We start from the raw sequence: 20,517 nt of genomic DNA on the forward strand, positions 1-20,517 counted from the left end.
TCTATTCTCGTTCTACTTTTAAAAGTCATAGAATCGATTCTCTCAAATCATCCCACATCTAGAAAATTCAAAAATCGATTTTGCACCATTTTGGAAAATACGAAAATCAATTCTACACTTGGAAAACTCGAAAATCAATTTTGCTTGTTTAAAACAAGCACTAGAATTGATTTTGTTGTTTATGTTAGAATTTTAAATGACTCTCAACATACAAGGGAATTGATTATGTTAAAACAAATCAAGACAATCAAGGGATTTTACCTTCTTTTATTGCTCTTCCTCAAACCAGTTACAAGAGCTCTAACTTCACTAGTATAACATAATTTAAAATTCTAAAGATTTATCATGAATCTTTCTGGTGTGTTTTATAGAATGGCTCCTAGACCTCCTACCCCTCCCCAACCTTCTTCTGAGATGAACCAGATTGCAAGGGCTATTGAGATTATGGCAAATGCTATCCAACAACAGAATGTGGCAATGGCTCATAATCACCAGGCAGCAATGCATCATTGGGAGAATGCTAGATCTGTTGCAACAGCTTCCCATGTCAGTTTGTCCCAGGAACAGATGGGACTGACAGATTTTATGAGGCATAACCCACCTAAGTTCAGTGGGAATGCCACTCCTGATCAAGCAAACCAATGGATAAGGGAGCTAGAGAAGATCTTTAGGGCAACCTCTTGCCCTGAGGATAAGAAATTGGTTTTTGCTACATATTTGTTGTTTGGAGAAGTGGAGTTCTGGTGGATGGGAGCTCAACAAATGATGGAAGCCAGAGCTTAAGTTTTGGACTGGGAGTGTTTTAGAGTGAAGTTTCTGGAGAAATATTTTCCAGATAGTGCAAGGTTTGCAAAGGAAGCTGAATTTCTCAAGTTGGAACAAGGAGAGATGTTAGTGAATGCTTATGCTGCTAGGTTTGAGTATCTAGCCAGATTCTACACCCAAGCTACCTTTGAGGCTTGGAGGTGTAGGAAGTTTGAAGAAGGTTTAAAACATGAGTTGAAGAAAACCATATCACCTATGTGCATCAGGGAGTTTCATGCCTTAGTGGAGAAGGCAAAGATGATGGAGACCTTGGAAAAGGGAGATTCCAGGGTAATGAGATCACACCCAGGAGGGTCTTCTAGTGGGAAGGCCTAGGTACAACATCAACCACACAAGCCTTATGCTAGACCTCCACCGCATAGGACAGGAGCAACTCCACCCCAGTTTCAGCAGCAACAACAATGGAGACCCAGATGTTCCCTTTGTGGTGGACCACATATGATGTGATTCCAATAGCCACATAGAACAAGATTCTTGACACTTTGAGGAATCACCTTGAGCTGGAAAATGTAGAGGCACTTTCTTAGAAGTTGGATCATAGTTCTAAGATCAAGAACTCACCAAAACAAGTACCAAATCCCAAACTCATTTGGATGAACCAAATATTGTCAAATTGAATCAACAAAGGAGAAGGAAAAGAACAAACCGAACAGAATTGAACTTCAAAACAAAAGAACCGAACAGAATTTAAAAACTAAACAGAAAATAGGTGCTGGAAAATTAAAGGAACCGAAACAAAAACAACTCAAAACTCAAGGCAATAAGAACAAATTGAAGAAGAAGAAAGGAAGGAGAAGAGAATGCTCATGAAGATGGAGGAATGGTTGGATGATCACGCCACTAGAAGAATGGATGCTCCTAGATGAGTGTGGAAGCCGCCACTTGAGGAAACCATGGTCCTTCAAGATAAGACTAGAGAAGAAGCTCAAAGCTCTCCAAATGCTCACTCCAATTTTGAGTATAGTTTCTTTAGATAAAATTCAAATCTGAATTTTACAAAGGAAGCACCTCTATTTATAGCCTAAGGTGCTGAAAAATAGGTGGGAAATTTCAAATAAACTCATTTGAAATTCCCACCAAAAACAAGTCACATGGGAGGTGTGACCTTTTTCTACTATGACACCTCCCAAAAACTACACCTACACCTATCTACTAATACACCCCCCTAAAGGTCCTATTTAAAACCTAAAAGATGCTATAACAAAAGAGGTTTCTAAGGTTTCCCTCTAAGCACCTTCAACTAAAGACACTACAAAAAGAGAAAATAAATGTCCTCTTGCTCCCAAGGCTTTGAACATGCTTCTTGTAATCCTTTGAGGTGGACTTTGACCTCCATGGGCATCCTCCATTTGTGCCTCCACCTCTTCTTGAGCTTGATGAGTGGCCTCCATGTTCTCTTGGGCTTGATCTCCATCATACTCCCCGAGTTGGAGAGAATTCGACCACGAATTCTGGAGACCTACAGAAAAAGGAGTTAGATCGCTGACATTAAAAGTATGACTACCTAAGAATGTATCAGGCATATCTAACTCATAAGCATTGTCATTAATCCTCTTGAGGACTTGGAAAGGTCCATCCCCTCGAGGCATTAGTTTGGACTTCCTTTGAGTAGGAAAACGATCCTTCCTCAAGTGAAGCCAAACCCAATCGCCCTCATCAAACAACAATGCTTTTCTCCTCTTATTGGCAAGTTCAGCATACTTGCCAACCTTCTTCTCAATTCTCTTCTTGATGTCTTTATGCAAAGTTTTCACAAAAGAAGCCTTTTCATCCCCATCTTTGCACAAGACATCGTCAAGAAGGGGAATAGGAAGAAGATCAAGAGGTGTTAGGGGATTAAACCCATAGACCACCTCAAAAGGAGAATGGGAGGTGGTAGAATTTACTACTCGGTTATATGCAAACTCAACATGGGGTAGTAAATTCTCCCACACTCTAGGATTCCCCGAAATAAAGCATCTCAATAGTTGTCCCAAAGTTCTATTTACCACCTCGGTTTGACCATCGGTTTGTGGGTGGCAAGTGGTAGAAAATAAAAGCTTAGTTCCAAGCTTGCCCCACAAGGTCTTCCAAAAGTGACTCAAGAACTTAGGATCTCTATCGGACACTATAGACCTAGGAATCCCATGCAAGCGAACCACTTCTTGGAAGAAGAGGTTTGCAATGTGGCATGCATCATCCACTTTGTGGCAAGGAATAAAGTGAGCCATTTTTGAAAAACGATCCACTACCACAAAAATGGAGTCCTTTCCCTTTGATGTCTTGGGTAAGCCTAAGATGAAATCCATAGATATATCTACCCAAGGCATTGAAGGGATAGGAAGAGGAGTATAAAGACCATGGGGATGCATTTTAGATTTAGCTTTGCGGCAAGCTATGCATTTATCACACAAACTATGAACATGTTTATGCATATGAGGCCAAAAGAAATGTTCATGCAACACATCCAAAGTTTTAGCAACCCCAAAATGTCCCATTAAGCCCCCCTCATGAGCTTCTCTAACAAGAGATAATCTAATAGAGCATTGGGGAACACAAAGACGTTTTCCTTTAAAAAGAAAGCCATCTTGAATAAAAAAATCTTTGTGTCCTCCCTTAAGACACTCTTGATAGAGGAGAGAAAAATCAAGGTCATCATGATAAAGTTCCTTAATGTGATCAAAACCAAGATATTGAAAGGTTAAAAGATTTAGCAAGGTGTATCTTCTAGAAAGAGCATCCGCCACAATATTTATTTTGCCTTGCTTGTGTTTGATCACATAAGGAAATTGCTCAATGAATTCCACCCACTTAGCATGCCTCTTGTTAAGTTTGTTTTGGCTTTTCAAATATTTAAGAGATTCATGATCACTATGTATCACAAACTCTTTGGGAAAAAGATAGTGTTGCCAAGTAAACAAAGCCCTAACAAGTGCATATAATTCCTTATCATAGGTGGAATAGTTGAGATGACTTCCCTTCAATTTCTCACTAAAATAGGCTATGGGGTGGCCCTCTTGAAGGAGAACAGCCCCAATACCTATGCTTGAAGCATCACACTCAATCTCAAATGTCTTAGTGAAATTAGGAAGGGCCAAGATGGGAGCATTAGTCAATTTTTCTTTCAAAGTATCAAAAGCATTTTGTTGTGCTTCTCCCCAATGAAAGACCACATCCTTTTTCACTATGTCATTGAGTGGTGCGGCAATGGTACCAAAGTTTGGGACAAATCTTCTATAGAAAGAAGCAAGCCCATGAAAACTTCGGACCTCATTCAAAGATTTCGGTGTAGGCCACTTTTGAATGGCCACCACCTTGGTTTTGTCCACATGGACCCCTTTACAACTCACAACAAACCCTAGGAATTCTATATGATCAAGAGCAAACATACATTTAGCAAGGTTAGCATACAAATGTTCCTTCCTAAGGGTTTCCAAAACTTGCCTAACATGCAACCTATGGTCATTCAAAGATAAGCTATAAATGAGAATGTCATCAAAGTAAACCACAACAAACTTACCAATGAAAGGTCTAAGAACATGATGCATGAGGCGCATGAAGGTACTTGGTGCATTAGTTAAACCAAAAGGCATAACTAACCACTCATATAAACCAAAGTTGGTCTTAAAAGCCGTCTTCCATTCATCACCCGGTTTGATACGGATTTGATTGTAGCCGCTTTTAAGATCAATCTTTGAAAAGATTTTTGAACCATGTAATTCATCCAACAAATCATCTAATCTAGGTATGGGATGCCTATACTTAATGGTTATGTTATTTATGGCCCTACAATCCGAACACATTCGCCATGTGCCATCCTTTTTTGGCACTAAGATGATAGGCATAGCACAAGGACTCATGCTATCTTGCACCCACCCTTTTTCAATCAAAGCCTCAACTTGTTGGCGAATTTCCTTGGTTTCACTTGGATTGGTCCTATATGCGGGACGATTTGGTAAAGAAGAGCCCGGTATCAAATCAATTTGGTGCTCAATCCCTCTCAAAGGTGGAAGGCCATTTGGAGGATCTTGAAACACATCTTTGAACTCTTCTACCAAATTTTCCAAGCAATGAGGACTATCAACAAGTGTTTCTATGCTAAGAGTTCTAGGGATGGCTAAAAAAAGAGGATGATGAGCCACTATTTCCCTTTCAATGTCACGCCTAGACACAAGGAGTGTAGGCTTAGAACTCTTATCTTTTTTATCTTTTTTATCTTTTTCACTCTCCCTCTTTTTCTTCATGATAACTTGGTCCTCATGGACTTCTCTTGGAGAGAGAGATTTTAAAGTAACCTTGTGACCATGGAATTCAAAAGATAATTTGTTGGTAAAGCCATCATGTAAAACTTTTCTATCAAATTGCCAAGGCCTTCCCAAAAGAACATGAGTGGCTTCCATGGGCACAACATCACATAATACCTCATCTTTGTATTTTCCAATGGAGAAATGGATGAGGACTTGTTTATTAACAATTATTTCTCCTACTTCACTAAGCCATTGTAATTTGTAGGGCTTTGTATGAGAGATAGTAGGCAATCCAAGCTTATCTACTACTCTTGTACTAGCCACATTTGCACAACTACCCCCATCCACTATCAAGGAACAAATGTTGTTTTGAATAAGACATCTTGTATGGAAAATATTTTCCCTTTGACTTTCATCAAAAGGTTGTGAAACTTGTCCAAGAAGTCTTCTCACAACTAACAAGTCCCCTTCAAGTGGACATTCACTCTCTTCCTCACTAGATGCATGAGAATGCAATGAATGCTTTGAAGAATCCGAATCATGCTCACTAACTACAATGCCCTCATGTATGTACATACTTCGTTTTGAAGGACAATTTGCAGCAATATGACCATAACCCATACATTTAAAGCATTTAGTGTTAGATGTTCTAGTGGGAGACTTAGGTCTAGATGTTGATGGCTTAGATTCCTTGGGTTTGAAAGAAGAATCTTTGGAAGGATGTTTTGAAAAAGAAGTTTTGTTTCTCCAAGACTTGGAGTAGTATCCATTATTGGAAGCATTTTTAAAAGAGTTTTTCTTAGCAAGTTGGGCTTCCACCTTCATTGCAAGATGAACTAAAGAGCCCAATGATGAATACTCTTGTAACTCAACAATGTCTTGGATATCCTTCCTAAGACCACTCACAAACCTAGCAACCATGGCTTCTTCACTTTCTTCTAATTCAATTTTAAGCACAAGCGTCTCAAGCTCCTTATAATATTCATCCACATTTAGCGTGCCTTGTTGAAACCGTTGGAGTCTCAACATGAGGTCTTTCCTAAAATGTGGGGGCACAAACCTAGCGCGCATATGATCCTTTAAAGAGTTCCAAGAGTCCACGGGAGGACCCTTGTGATAGATAATGTCCTTTACAATCCCATGCCACCATTTCATGGCATAATCACTAAACTCTAGGGTGGCTAGCTTGAGCTTATGCTCATCTTGGATCTCATGGATCTCAAAAATTTGTTCACACTTAGCCTCCCAATCTAAATACACATTTGGATCACTAGAACCATTAAAACAAGGTAGTTTGACCGAAGGAAGCTTGGACTTTGCATCATGGTAGAAGCCATTGCCGTAGTGAATTCTTTCCCCTTGGTGATGATGTCTTTGTCCATGGACTTGGGGTGGAGGTCTCCTTCTCCTATGCTCATCTTCACGGCCAACATCATTTGAAGAAGCTCTTGAAGATGGTCTATGAGAATGATGTCCATCATGGATAGAAGGAGATGGTCTAGTTTGTTTGACCTCCATCTTTTGCAATTTCTCTTCCAACCTTCTAATTGTTCTTTGAGCTTCATGTAATTCACCAAGAATTGAAGCTTTGGAAGGAGAATTCTGCTTGGAGGATGCATCACTTGAAGATCCAGCCATTTGTAATTAAAAAACAGCAAACACACAAAACAGCAAACAAGTTAAAAATTAGCAAAAACAGTGAGCTTTCCAATTGAAACTGCCGAAGTGAATTTAAGGCTGAAAAGATATCACTCTCAAAGAAATAATGTTCTTGCACCAATCTGATCTTGAGGCCTTGGAATCCTCAAATGAAATATGTCAAAGCAAGCACACCAATCTTAAGAGCAAACCACCACAAAACCAATGAAACAATAAAGACAAACAAGAAAAGGTATAAGCAAGGAAAGGTAATTGCAAAAGGAAAACTATGTGTAAGACAAACTCAAAGAGTAAGAATGAAAGACAATCAAGAAAATAAAGAACTCAATGAGAAAAGTAGGCACACAAAAGAATACCTAAGGAAAAGCACTAGAGTAGATGAAGAAAACAAAAAAAATTTAGCTACTGGAAATTTTTTTTTAATGCAAACTGTGTTTGATATTCACTGATTTAACTGGAACGTTGTAGAGCGAACTGGATTATGAAATTTATACCACAGAAACTTCAAGATGTTAACTCAAAAATGGCACTGGAATCAATTAAAAACAGTAAGCCAATTGAGAGAAATAAATTTTTTAAAATCACTGCCAGATTACCGTATTTTTTTCGGCAGGAATGTACACTTTTTTTATTTTATTTATCATTTTTTGTGTACTTCATATTTTTGAATGATTCTTTTTTCTATTCTTTTCTAACACTTTCAATATCTCAAATCCAGAATTTCAGAATTTTACAGTACGTAAATCAATTGCAATAAGGAAAAACAGTAAGCACTTTTTCAGAAACAGAGGAATCCTAATAGGAATAAAAAAACAGGATGATGAACTAGCAAAGACATAATAGAAAATGATGTATTGGAACTTGTATAGGTCTAGAATACAAGTATGAACTCAATGCTAAAAAGAAAATGCTCAAAGGATCAACATCAATTCAGAAAAATATATGACACCAAAGCAAGAAACAATCAAAACAATAAAAGTACTACTAGAAGTAATGACATATATGGAATAACATGACTAAGACAAAACTTAACAAGATTCAAAAATTAAAAGACACAACACAAATTGTAACAAGTGGAAGGAAGCTTAAGGTAAACTCTAGGAAGGATAATGCCATTCCAAAAGAGCAACCATACTCATAAGAATTATGAGTGCCATAAACCTTTCCACAAACACTTGGAGCAAAAGAAAAACAGCAAGAATACTCAATTAAAATTCTAAAACAGAAACTTAAATTGCAAGAAATTAAAAAGAGCTCTTGAAATAAAGTGCACACAACTCAACAATTAAACAAGAATGAACCTAAGACTCATGATACCACATGATGTGATTCCAATAGCCACATAGAACAAGATTCTTGACACTTTGAGGAATCACCTTGAGCTGGAAAATGTAGAGGCACTTTCTTAGAAGTTGGATCATAGTTCTAAGATCAAGAACTCACCAAAACAAGTACCAAATCCCAAACTCATTTGGATGAACCAAATATTGTCAAATTGAATCAACAAAGGAGAAGGAAAAGAACAAACCGAACAGAATTGAACTTCAAAACAAAAGAACCGAACAGAATTTAAAAACTAAACAGAAAATAGGTGCTGGAAAATTAAAGGAACCGAAACAAAAACAACTCAAAACTCAAGGCAATAAGAACAAATTGAAGAAGAAGAAAGGAAGGAGAAGAGAATGCTCATGAAGATGGAGGAATGGTTGGATGATCACGCCACTAGAAGAATGGATGCTCCTAGATGAGTGTGGAAGCCGCCACTTGAGGAAACCATGGTCCTTCAAGATAAGACTAGAGAAGAAGCTCAAAGCTCTCCAAATGCTCACTCCAATTTTGAGTATAGTTTCTTTAGATAAAATTCAAATCTGAATTTTACAAAGGAAGCACCTCTATTTATAGCCTAAGGTGCTGAAAAATAGGTGGGAAATTTCAAATAAACTCATTTGAAATTCCCACCAAAAACAAGTCACATGGGAGGTGTGACCTTTTTCTACTATGACACCTCCCAAAAACTACACCTACACCTATCTACTAATACACCCCCCTAAAGGTCCTATTTAAAACCTAAAAGATGCTATAACAAAAGAGGTTTCTAAGGTTTCCCTCTAAGCACCTTCAACTAAAGACACTACAAAAAGAGAAAATAAATGTCCTCTTGCTCCCAAGGCTTTGAACATGCTTCTTGTAATCCTTTGAGGTGGACTTTGACCTCCATGGGCATCCTCCATTTGTGCCTCCACCTCTTCTTGAGCTTGATGAGTGGCCTCCATGTTCTCTTGGGCTTGATCTCCATCAACATACCACCAGTGTGTGTTCAAAGGGGGCTACAGAGAAAAGATGTTATACATGCCAGAAGGTGGGACATGTTGCTAGAGATTGTCCTAACAGAAATAGGATAACTCCATCAGGCGGTTCTCAATAGTTTAGGAGTGAAGGCAGTAGACCTCAGGCAACAGGGAGAGTTTTTGCTATGTCAGGAGCTGAAGCATCTCAGTCAGGTAACTTGGTACAAGGTCTATGTTATATAGCTGGTAGATGTGTGAAAGTTTTGTTTGATTCAGGAGTGACACATTCTTTTGTATCAAGTTTGTGTGTAGATGAGTTGGGTCTTTTAGTGAAAGAGTTGTCGTTTGAACTGCTGGTCTCTACACCTGCATCAGGAAAAGTATTGACCTCTACAGTTTGCTTAGAATGTCCAGTAATAGTAGAGGGACGCAAGTTCAAAATAAATTTGATTTGTCTACCTCTTCAGGATCTGGATGTTATTCTAGGAATGGATTGGCTATCTGCCAATCACATTCTCATAGATTGTAGTCAACAGAAAATAGTATTTTCAGATTCCAATGATTCATATGTGATGTCTGCTCAGAATGTGTGGTCAGAATTGAAAGAAGGATCAAGGTGCTTTGTAATATTAACTCAGATGGGAGTTAAGAATGATAAAGAAATAAGTAGTATACATGTGGTGAAGGATTTCATGGATGTATTTCCAGAAGAAATACCTGGATTACCTCCAAAGTAGAATTCTCTATTGATTTGGTACCTGGAGCTGGACCAGTGTCAATGGGACCTTACAGAACGGCTCCAGCTGAATTAATTGAACTAAAAAAGCAAGTTGAAGACTTATTGGAGAAACAATTCATCAGGCTCAGTGTATCTCCATGGGGGGCTCCGGTACTTCTAGTTAAAAAGAAGGATGGAGGGTCTCGGTTGTGTTTGGATTACCGGCAGTTGAATAAGTTGACCATCAAGAACAAGTATCCTCTGCCCAGAATTGATGATTTGATGGATCAGTTACATGGAGCCTCAGTGTTCTCAAAGATTGATCTGAGATCTGGATACCATCAGATTTTAGTAAAAGCTGAAGATGTTCAGAAGACAGCTTTTAGGTCTCGTTATGAACACTATGAGTATGTGGTGATGTCGTTTGGAGTAACAAATGCTCCAGCTCTTTTCATGGATTACATGAATAGAATTTTCCGTCCTTTCTTGGATAAGTTTGTTGTAGTATTTATAGACGACATACTTATTTATTCAAGGACCGAGGAAGAGCATGAAGAACATCCGAAGATAGTGTTGGAATTTTGAGGGAAAAACAATTATATGTTAAGTTCTCTAAGTGTGAGTTTTGGCTGGAGGAAGTCAATTTCTTAGGGCATGTAATATCAGCTCAGGGGATCTCAGTGGATCCAGCCAAGGTGGAGGCAGTACTTCAGTGGGAACACCCTAAGACAGTCACTGAGATAAGAAGTTTTGTGGGTCTAGCTGGCTACTATTGGAGGTTCATTGAAGATTTTTCTAGAGTAGTAGCTCCTTTGACACAGTTAACTCGCAAAGATCAACCTTTTGCTTGGACTGACAGATGTGAGCAGAGTTTCATAGAGCTGAAGAAAAGGTTAACTAGTGCTCCGGTGTTAGTGATTCCTGATACAGGAAAACCTTTTGAGGTTTACTGTGATGCTTCCTATCAGGGTTTGGGTTGTGTCTTGATGCAAGAGAAAAGAGCAGTTGCATATGCTTCAAGGCAACTCAAAGTTCATGAGAGAAACTATCCTACTCATGACTTAGAGTTGGCAGCCGTAGTGTTTGCTTTGAAGATTTGGAGGCATTATTTGTATGGAGCTCAATTTCAGGTGTTCAGTGACCATAAAAGTTTAAAATATTTGTTTGATAAAAAAGAGTTGAATATGAGACAAAGAAGATGGATGGAATTTTTGAAGGATTATGATTTTCAACTGATGTATCATCCAGGGAAGGCTAATGTAGTTGCAGATGCTTTGAGTAGAAAGTCAGTACAAGTGTCAGCTATGATGATTGAAGAGCATAAGTTGATTGAGCAGTTCAGGGATTTAAATTTGGGAGTGAAATTCCATGTTAATCATATTAGTTGTAGTAAGTTAACTATAACTAATGATTTCCTTGGAATAATAAAGGAAAAGTAGTTAGAGGATCCTAGTCTGAAGCGTATTGTGGAGTTACAAGGTACAAATCAAGTTAAGGACTTTGTGATGGGAAAAGATGAGATCCTGAGATTTAATGGCAGGATTTGCATACCTGAAAATGAAGAGCTGAAGAGAATGATCCTAGAAGAGGGTCATAAGAGTCATCTTAGTCTACATCCCGGTATGAATAAGATGTACCAAGATTTGAAGGAGTCCTTTTGGTGGTCAGGCATGAAGAAAGAAATAGCTCAGTATGTTGGTACTTGCTTGACATGTCAGAAGGCAAAAGTAGAACATCAGAGACCTGGTGGTTTGTTAGAGCAGTTGGATATTCCTGAGTGGAAATGGGATAGCATTGCTATGGATTTTGTTACTCATTTATCAAGATCAGTAAGAGGTCATGATGCAGTCCGGGTAATAGTTGATCGACTGACAAAGAGTGTTCATTTTCTTCCAGTTAATTTAAGGATATTTATGGCCAAGTTGGCACAGTTGTACATCAGAGAGATTGTGAGATTGCATGGAGTGCCTTTCAGTATTGTTTCAGATAGAGATCTCAAGTTTACTTCACGGTTTTGGAAAACTTTGCAAGACTCTTTGGGAACTAGGTTGAGAATGAGCTCTGCATATCATCCTCAAACAGATGGACAGTCTGAGAGAACGATCCAGTCTTTAGAAGATCTGTTAAGGACATGTATTTTGGATCATCTGGGAAGTTGGGATGAGATGTTACCTCTAGTGGAGTTCACTTATAATAATAGTTATCATGCTAGTATTGGGATGGCACCATATGAAGCTCTATATGGGAGGAAGTGCAAAACTCCTTTATGTTGGTATAAGGATGGTGAAACAGTTTTGGTTGGGCCAGAGTTAATTCAACAGACCACTGAGAAAGTGAAGCAGATACAAGACAAAATGAAAGCTTCTCAAAGTAGGCAGAAATCTTATGCAGATAAGAGGAGAAAACCTTTGGAGTTTGTAGCTGGAGACCATGTATTCATGAGAGTGACACCAACCAAGGGTGTAGGACGAGCTATCAGATCAAGGAAGTTATCTCCTAAGTTTATTGGACCATATCAAATCTTAAGGAAGATAGGTCCAGTGGCTTATGAGATTGTTCTACCTCCTCATTTAGCAAACCTGCACAATATCTTTCATGTATCACAGCTAAGAAAGTATATTTCAGACCCTAATCACATATTGGAAGTGGATAATGTGCAAATCAAGGATAACTTGTCTTTTGAAGCAAAACCATTTAGGATTGAAGATCAACAGAGTAAACAGCTCAGGGGCAAGACCATCAGTATGGTGAAAGTGGTATGGGATGATAGATCTGGTGATTCCACTTGGGAATTAGAAGAAACCATTAGGGAAACCTATCCCTATCTCTTTTCTGGTAAGTCAATTTTCGGGGACGAAAATTTTTTCTTGTTGGGGAGAATGTAAGGATCTAGAAAATTACTTTATAGTAGAAGTGGTATATTTTAAATGACTCTTGAATAATTTTAAATGAAAAAGGCATATAAATAGAAATTCAGTTATTCAGGTTTCATTTTAAAAAGAACCACCATCTCTCTAGAAAGTTCTTTTCCTTTCCTCTCCCTTCTCTCTACAATTCTGACTTCCTCGTTCATCTGTTCGACGATCAGAGTCAACCATCAGACTCCTGGCAGTGAGTACTACAAGACTGCCCGGTCAGAATCTCTGATAAAGTAAGTTCATTTTTTGCTCTTCTCTTTGAGTCAAATTTGGAACTTGTTAGGTTGTTTTTGTCCTTGCTTGCATGTGACCCTTTTAGCTTCAGGGTTAATCTCTATTAGCTCAGGGTCATAGTGATATAGTTAGATTTTTTATTAGGACTCTGTGATACAGGTTAAGTTACCTTTGGGTTCTTGGTGGTTTTGGAGCTCTTAGTGTATATCTTCTAATTTTCAGGTAAGGGAAGCTAGCCTTAATTTCCAATAGAACACTAGGCTAGAAGATTTGAAGGTGAAATTGGATATATGGTTGTTGTTATACAATTATAATGTTGTTGAGTATTGGTGGTTGATGTTGATTAGAGTAATTTAGCTATAACAGGGACTTTGTTAATTTGGGTGCTCTCTGGTGTGATTTCGATCAACCTAAAATATTTTCGTTCAAACCAAAATTTCTGGGTGCTCTCTGGTGTGATTTCGATCAACCCAAAATATTTTCGTTCAAACCAAAATTTCTGGGTGCTCTCTGGTGTGAATTCGATCAACCTAAAATATTTTCGTTCAAACCAAAATTTCTGGGTGCTCTCTGGTGTGATTTCGATCAACCTAAAATATTTTCGTTCAAACCAAAATTTTGTATACATATATGAATATTGCTATTTTTATTATTTTAGCATAGTTTATTTTAGATTACTATTGTTAAATAACTTTTTGGGTATATTTGGGTTGTTAGAAAGTCTATATTATATGTTATGATTGAATGGTGTATTGATGTGTTAAATGAAGTGTGCAATGATTTGAAAGTGTGATCAAGACATAGTATTTTCAGGAAAGGAAATACCGTGTTGAGATTGTTGTTAGGGTGTATTGATCTGTCAGGCCCGTAATGAGACATCCTGACTCTACTGATATAATGGAATCACATAGATGAAGTTATTCAATTGGTGAGAGTCGATGGAGGTTCATATGACTTTGTCTGGGGTTTGAAATATAATCTGGTCTTTCAGGTCATATGAATTTACCCTGTCATACGAGATGATGAGATATTGAGATGTTTATGCGCATGGTTGTGTGGATTCACAACGAGTAGTATGACAGGTGCAGGTCTCAGGATTCTAATTTCAATACACGAGTCTTCCGGAAGTAGAGTCAAGTGTCTATGTGATATGAGTCAGTGGAAGTCTGACATGTGAAAAATGAATATTGAATTTTAATAGACACTTGATGATTTGAGAATTTGAATGGCACTTGATGATTTGAGAATTTGAATGGCACTTGATGATTTGAGAATTTGTATGAGACTTATTATTTATGTTTTATTAATTTTAAAGTGAAATTTTATAGAATTTTGTTTTATATGGCTAGCTTACCCTGTTATTTGGTTGTGTTGTTTCTCTAACTGTGATGATCGTGTATTTACACGGGAGCATATGAGATTGCAGGGAATATAGCTCCTCAGTGAGCAGTAGAAGGATTATATAGATGTAAATTGAATGTTTTGCTTTGTTTTTGTTTTTTTTAAACTTTTTGATGTATATATTAAATCCCTATGAAGAGGGATATATTTTGTTTTGAGATACAAATATGAGAAAACAATATATGTTTATCTGTTAATTAGATATTGCATGTATAATATATTAGCAAATATGAGTAAAATTAGGGATGTTACAGAACTCTAAGAAACCTAATTTTATTTATACACTAACAAAACTCATGGGTCTACAACTTTTAAAAAAAGTGGTAAAGATTCTCTTTTGCACCACTGCTAGAATTCTGAGCACGGTAAGTAAGAAACCCCATTCAAAAATGCATACACAACTGCCCACACTGTGTTTAATATATTCAGAATGGAAGAAAGGGTATGAAAGTAAAATTGCATTGTGCCTCTTGTGCCAACGTGTAATCAACGCAAATCTTCTCAATTTTGTGAAGAGTAAAAAAACGCCACACCCCACTCCCCCATCCACACTAAAACCCTCAAACACACTGAACCAAACATACACTCCACCCGCTCGCCCCTCCTTCCTTCCTTGTGATACCCAGAAACAAACAGATCATTATTGAGAAAGTATATATGTAGTATATATTTAACAATAATATTTTAAAAACATGTTCTCCAAAATTTTACATACAAATAATACTTACAAATGTTAACGTATGAATTTACCTATAAATTTTTTGTCATAGATAATTTGTACATAACTTTATTTTACCCATAGATTTAGTATTACAAATATTACATACGAAAATTATGTACAAATTTTAGTGTATGAATTTACCTACGGATTTTTGAATTTTGAAAATATGTATGTAATATCTACTTATAAGGGATTTATCTATGAATTTTGGATTGTATGTAGATCGTATGTAACTTAATTTTAACCAAGTTTATTGTATTCTCTACATATTCACTACAAGAAAATTTGTTATTACCTATTGATAATTCTCTACATATAAAAGAATTCTATATAATTTCAATTTCAATTTAACAAACATAAGTCATCAACTCATACATTTTCTCAAATCTATCATAATTCACCATTCACATTACTCATGTCAGATTTCTACTAACCAACATACTCAAACACTTGACTGTACTTCCCTAAGACTCGTGCATTGACTTAGACTCAAATATCTGCATCTGTCATACTATCTCATTGTGAAATCCACACAACTATGCGCATAAATAATCTCAACATCATATCACCTAGTATGACAAGATTAATTCATATGATCTGAAAGACCAGATTATATTTCAAATCCCAAACAAAATAATATGAACCTTCCTCGATTCTCAACACCTGATGATCTTCATATGACTCCAATACATCAGGAGAGTCATGATATCTCCTTCTAAATGAATCCCTAATCAATGCACATCCTAAACAATCTTAACACAATATTTTCTTTCCTGAAAATACTATGTCTTGATTAAGATTCATATTTCACATCTCACAATATCCAAAATCACACAAATCAATCATACCAAAGTTTAGAATTTTAAAACACACAAAAATTCATCCAATAATTACACAAATATCTAACTAAAGGATTTTTCAATTATATATACATAAAATAAAATTTTACATAAGTTATAAGTAAAAAATATAAAATAGAAATAAACCAACCTTTTCACCTATTTCTTGGGTATTGCTATCGCACCTGTGAGAAGAAAGCAACTAAGATAGCAATGCAATGGATTTGGCACCATAGCAGAAGTGAATAAGCAAGGATAAAATTTTTAGTTTTAAGCTTTTTCTTTTAAAAAAGGCTACCTTTAACAAGATTGAACCTGAGAGCACCCAGAGTTTCATCTCAGGTCTTGCTTGAGCGAGATTTCTTCTTGCTTGGGCAAAAACAGACCCGAGAGCACTCCATTTTCATTTCATTCTCGCTTGAGCGAGAATTATCTCGCCTGAGCGAGATATGTAGAAAAATCTACATAAACTTGCTATATTTATGATTTTTCTACCAAAATTACATTCAACTCGTATTTTTATAAATCTACACATTAAAATGACAATTCTCACTCAAAATTATTCAAGTGCTCTCATTGAGCTATTATGTCAATTTATACATATATATATGCTCTCTAAACCAAAATCATCTAAAATCAAACAACCAATTCTCATCAAACATTATATTTTAAGTGATTTAACAAACTATTCAAATACATTCATTAACTCATTCAAATCAAACCCATATACATTCTACAACATCTATCATATCTACAATTTCACATTCCAATTTCAATCAAATTATAATCTATTCAAAAACAAGAAAACATGCAAGAAGATTTGAGATTCTTGACCACGTCACCCCCACATCCAAATCTTCTAACCTAGGATTCTATTGGAAATTTAAACTAGCTTTCCTTACCTGAACTTGAGCAGATGCTCACTAAGAGCTCCAAACCTACCAAAAGATCAAGGGTAGCTTAACTTGCACCACAACGTCTTGATAAAAAATCTAAAACTATATCACTAGGACTCTAAGCTAAGAGACTAATCCTGAAACTAAAAGAGTCACATGCAAAACCTAGACTGCGACAAACCTAACAAGTTCAAAGTTTGACTCAAAGAGAAGAGCAAAAATGAACTTAGTCTATCAGGGATTATGATCGGGCAGTCTTGCAGTCTTTATTGTCAGGAATCTAATGATGGTCTTCAATTGTCAAACTGATGAGTGAGGAGGTAAAAATCTTAAAGGAAAGGGAGAGAAAAGGAAAAAGAGAAGTTTTAGAGAGATGATGGTTCTCTTACATTACATTGAAACCCGAATAACTAAATTTTCTATTTATAATTTTTTTAATAATAAAATATTCAATTGTCATTTAAAATATAGTACTTTTACTCTAAGATTATTTTCTAATCCTTACAATTATTATTAATATTATTAAAATTGTTATTAATATTATTATTAACAATATTATTATTATTATAAATATTATTATTAGTATTATTAATATTATTATTGTTATTAATATTAATATCAATGATGAAATATCATTATTATTAATATTATTGTTAATGTTATTAATATTATTAACATTATTAATATGATTGTTAATATTGTTGTTCTTTATAATATTATTATTATTAATTATAACTATAATTATATTAATAATTATTATTATTAATATGATTGTTAATATTGTTGTTCTTTATAATATTATTATTATTAATATAATTATAATTATATTAATAATAATAAGTATTATAAGAATAATTATTATTATTATAAATGAAAACATTTTTTTAGTGTAGTGATTAAATATTTTAATTATTCCGTAGGTAATGTTATTTCTTCTACTGATTTTCTTAAGAGGTAATAACGATTTTTCTTTGTAGAATTGATATTTTCTTTTAAATTTTTCTAAAGCCAATATTTTTTCAGGTTGTTTTCTTTCAAGGTTGTTCAGATTTCTTTAACATAACTTTAATATAAGCTTCTTTGAATTATATATAAATTTTCACTCTTTTTTTTCTCTCGATATGCATAGTATCATTCAAGTCTCCTCACTTTTGAATAAGTGTGTATGTAATGTATTTTGACAAAAAATATGTTTCTAGGAATTTTTTGAAGTAATTTAAAAGAAAAAATTTTATGTGGCACGTGAGGATCTATATATCTTTTTCAAGTTAGCTTTATTTGAAAAGTAATAATATTACTTTTATTAAATCATTTAAAGTAATAACAAACTAAAAAAATAAATTAACATATTACTCTTTGATTTATTAAGAAGTTATATAATATTTTTTACCAAACCAGCATATACTTTTCTAAACATTACGATTACCAAAATTCTCCATTCTTAAAAGTAATAATTTCTGAAAAAACGATTTTCAGGCTTTTTTATGTAATGCAAAAACAAATATTTAGAAACATTTCTTTAGATTTTTAAATTAAATATATATATATATATATAATGAATTTAAATGAGGTTAACTTTTTTCTTCATATGAATATAAAAACGTAAAGGTGTATTAAAAATGTGTAATATTTTAAATTCGATTTTATAAATTAATACTGTTTTTATATAATTATTTCAATTTTGTTAGTTTTATGACGTGTTAGTTTATCAATTGAGAAAATTTCTTGATTTCTAAATAAGTAAATAGTTAATAAAATTTGCAGGCACTATAAGACGTCAATCACATACTTTAACATTCACGTGTGATAAAAAAAATTGAAACTATTTGATCATTCAAATTTAATTAGTTAGAGCCATATAATTAATAATTGATTATGTATGTTAGCATAATTGAATTAAATGTATCCATGATCTATATATAAATTTATTTATATAATTTTTTTATTTTGGGTATCACTATGAAATTTCATATCATATCTCAAGTAACAACAATCATCTAACACCACATGAAAAAAATATTATTAAAAAAAAAATACAAGAAAATATGAGGAATTAGACCAAAACTCATATATTAACAAAAACGGTACATAGGTAATCTATACCTATTAATAAAAAACTTTAAAAAAATATTAGACAGAAGTCTATTATACCAATGGAAATACTCTCTATGAATAAAACCTAGGTTAACAAGCTTATCAACACAGACATTCGCTTCACGAAAAATGTGAGGAACCTTAAACCTGATTTTCCTATAGTAATTAAGACAAGTGTTCCACCTATTACAAAACATCCAAGGAACATTAGTCTGAACCGTAAATGTAGCACAAACCAAGGTAAAATCACATTTAAACCATAAACTAGTAAGACCCATCTTTTGAGCTTGTTCAATAACATGTAAAACTCCATAAAACTCAACAACCAAAACAGTCCGAACATCAAGAAAAGTAGATAAATCACCAATAAATTCTCTTATACTCTCACGGAAAATACCACCACAAGTAGCAAAGATCAAGAGAACCCCTAGCAGCACCATCAATGTTTATTTTAATCCAACCTAAAAGAAAGAGACTCTCATTGAACTGGAAGAGGAAATAGAACTTTATCACTATGAGTATTAATAAAAAAAAACTTAAGCACATTGAATCAAACATATCATTTCGCATAGAACTTTTAGACGAATTATCCACTAAACAAATGAGATCTTTAATGACCGAAATGATCCCAAAAACATCAATTTTAACCTGAAATCTAGCATAATTCCTCATTAGTCATATAATCCAAATAGAAAAAGTTATTCCAACAAGTTTAATCAAATTAATCAAAAGACTTCCATCATTAATTAATAAAAGAAAAAGAACCCATATATAAATTTAGTAACACCATAACTATGATACACATTGATATCATATTTTGCAACAAAATTGGTTTGACAAAGTTTACGTTGTCTTAGTTAAATGTAACATGAAGTTTAATCAAAATAATGTCAACTGTAAATACAATAAATATAAAAGTACAATGGCAAAAACGTAAAATTACCCTTCCCACTTGTCTTTCTTCCCTATTCCTCATACAAACAACTCTCCGTACCTATTTCCCTAATATTATTTCATTTTAAATCAACAATCATAATTACTAAACAATCTTTTCTCACACACAATAAATAATAAATGACCTAAATAATAAATGACATAATGAACAAAACGCAAGAGAGTAAAATAACACAATTCATGCCTTTTAAAATGGATTGACTTGGCTCATCGTATATTATTTCAAACTCTTAGATTACACTACATTCTACATACATAGCAATATCTTGTTTAAAATTATTTATTATGAAACTTTATTAACTCTTTCTTTCCATGTATAACTAATAATATAACTATTCAATTTTTTCTATTGTGAAATAATATTTCTATGGTTGTTCCTAGTGAAATATCTCTTTATATTATTTTTATGTATGTGGATTTCCCTTCTTATAATCGTGTAATAGAGTTTATGCTATTTTTTACTAGTTTCTCTTTTTATAGTTTTTTTTTTCCTTTGTTCATGTGGGTTTTGGGAGAAAATTTGGATAGTTTATCTATCTATTTTGTATAAGGGTTGGAGTACTTTTAAAGTACTTATTTTTTTACATTCTATTAATTCTTATAAAAAAACAAAACATTTATTCATCATAAATAATATTATTAATAATTTTTTTTAATATCAATACCTAACTTTTTAAGGTTACTAATAGAAACAAAATTACTTAAAAAATATTAAAAAAGAGGGAACTAGAAATTAATATAAAA

The 20,517-nt window shown here is 34.4% G+C and overlaps 3 protein-coding genes across 3 annotated transcripts; all 3 read left to right on the top strand.

The window, feature by feature from the left end:
• Positions 1-372: 372 nt before the first annotated feature.
• Positions 373-1,140, top strand: LOC137809925 (uncharacterized). Its single transcript, XM_068610985.1, has 2 exons — positions 373-722; positions 807-1,140. The coding sequence occupies exons 1-2, from the start codon at positions 373-375 to the stop codon at positions 1,138-1,140; spliced, it is 684 nt and encodes a 227-aa protein (XP_068467086.1).
• Positions 1,141-9,183: 8,043 nt separating this feature from the next.
• On the top strand, positions 9,184-9,735 carry LOC137809926 (uncharacterized). The gene has a single exon (XM_068610986.1). The coding sequence runs from the start codon at positions 9,184-9,186 to the stop codon at positions 9,733-9,735; it is 552 nt and encodes a 183-aa protein (XP_068467087.1).
• Positions 9,736-11,935: 2,200 nt separating this feature from the next.
• LOC150028968 (uncharacterized) lies at positions 11,936-12,601 on the top strand. Its single transcript, XM_090299404.1, has one exon. The coding sequence runs from the start codon at positions 11,936-11,938 to the stop codon at positions 12,599-12,601; it is 666 nt and encodes a 221-aa protein (XP_090155530.1).
• The last annotated feature ends 7,916 nt before the right edge of the window (positions 12,602-20,517 follow it).

Source organism: Phaseolus vulgaris, chromosome 2, assembly GCF_051622355.1.
Source record: "Phaseolus vulgaris cultivar YP4 chromosome 2, ASM5162235v1, whole genome shotgun sequence".
In the NCBI taxonomy this organism is placed as follows: domain Eukaryota; kingdom Viridiplantae; phylum Streptophyta; class Magnoliopsida; order Fabales; family Fabaceae; genus Phaseolus; species Phaseolus vulgaris.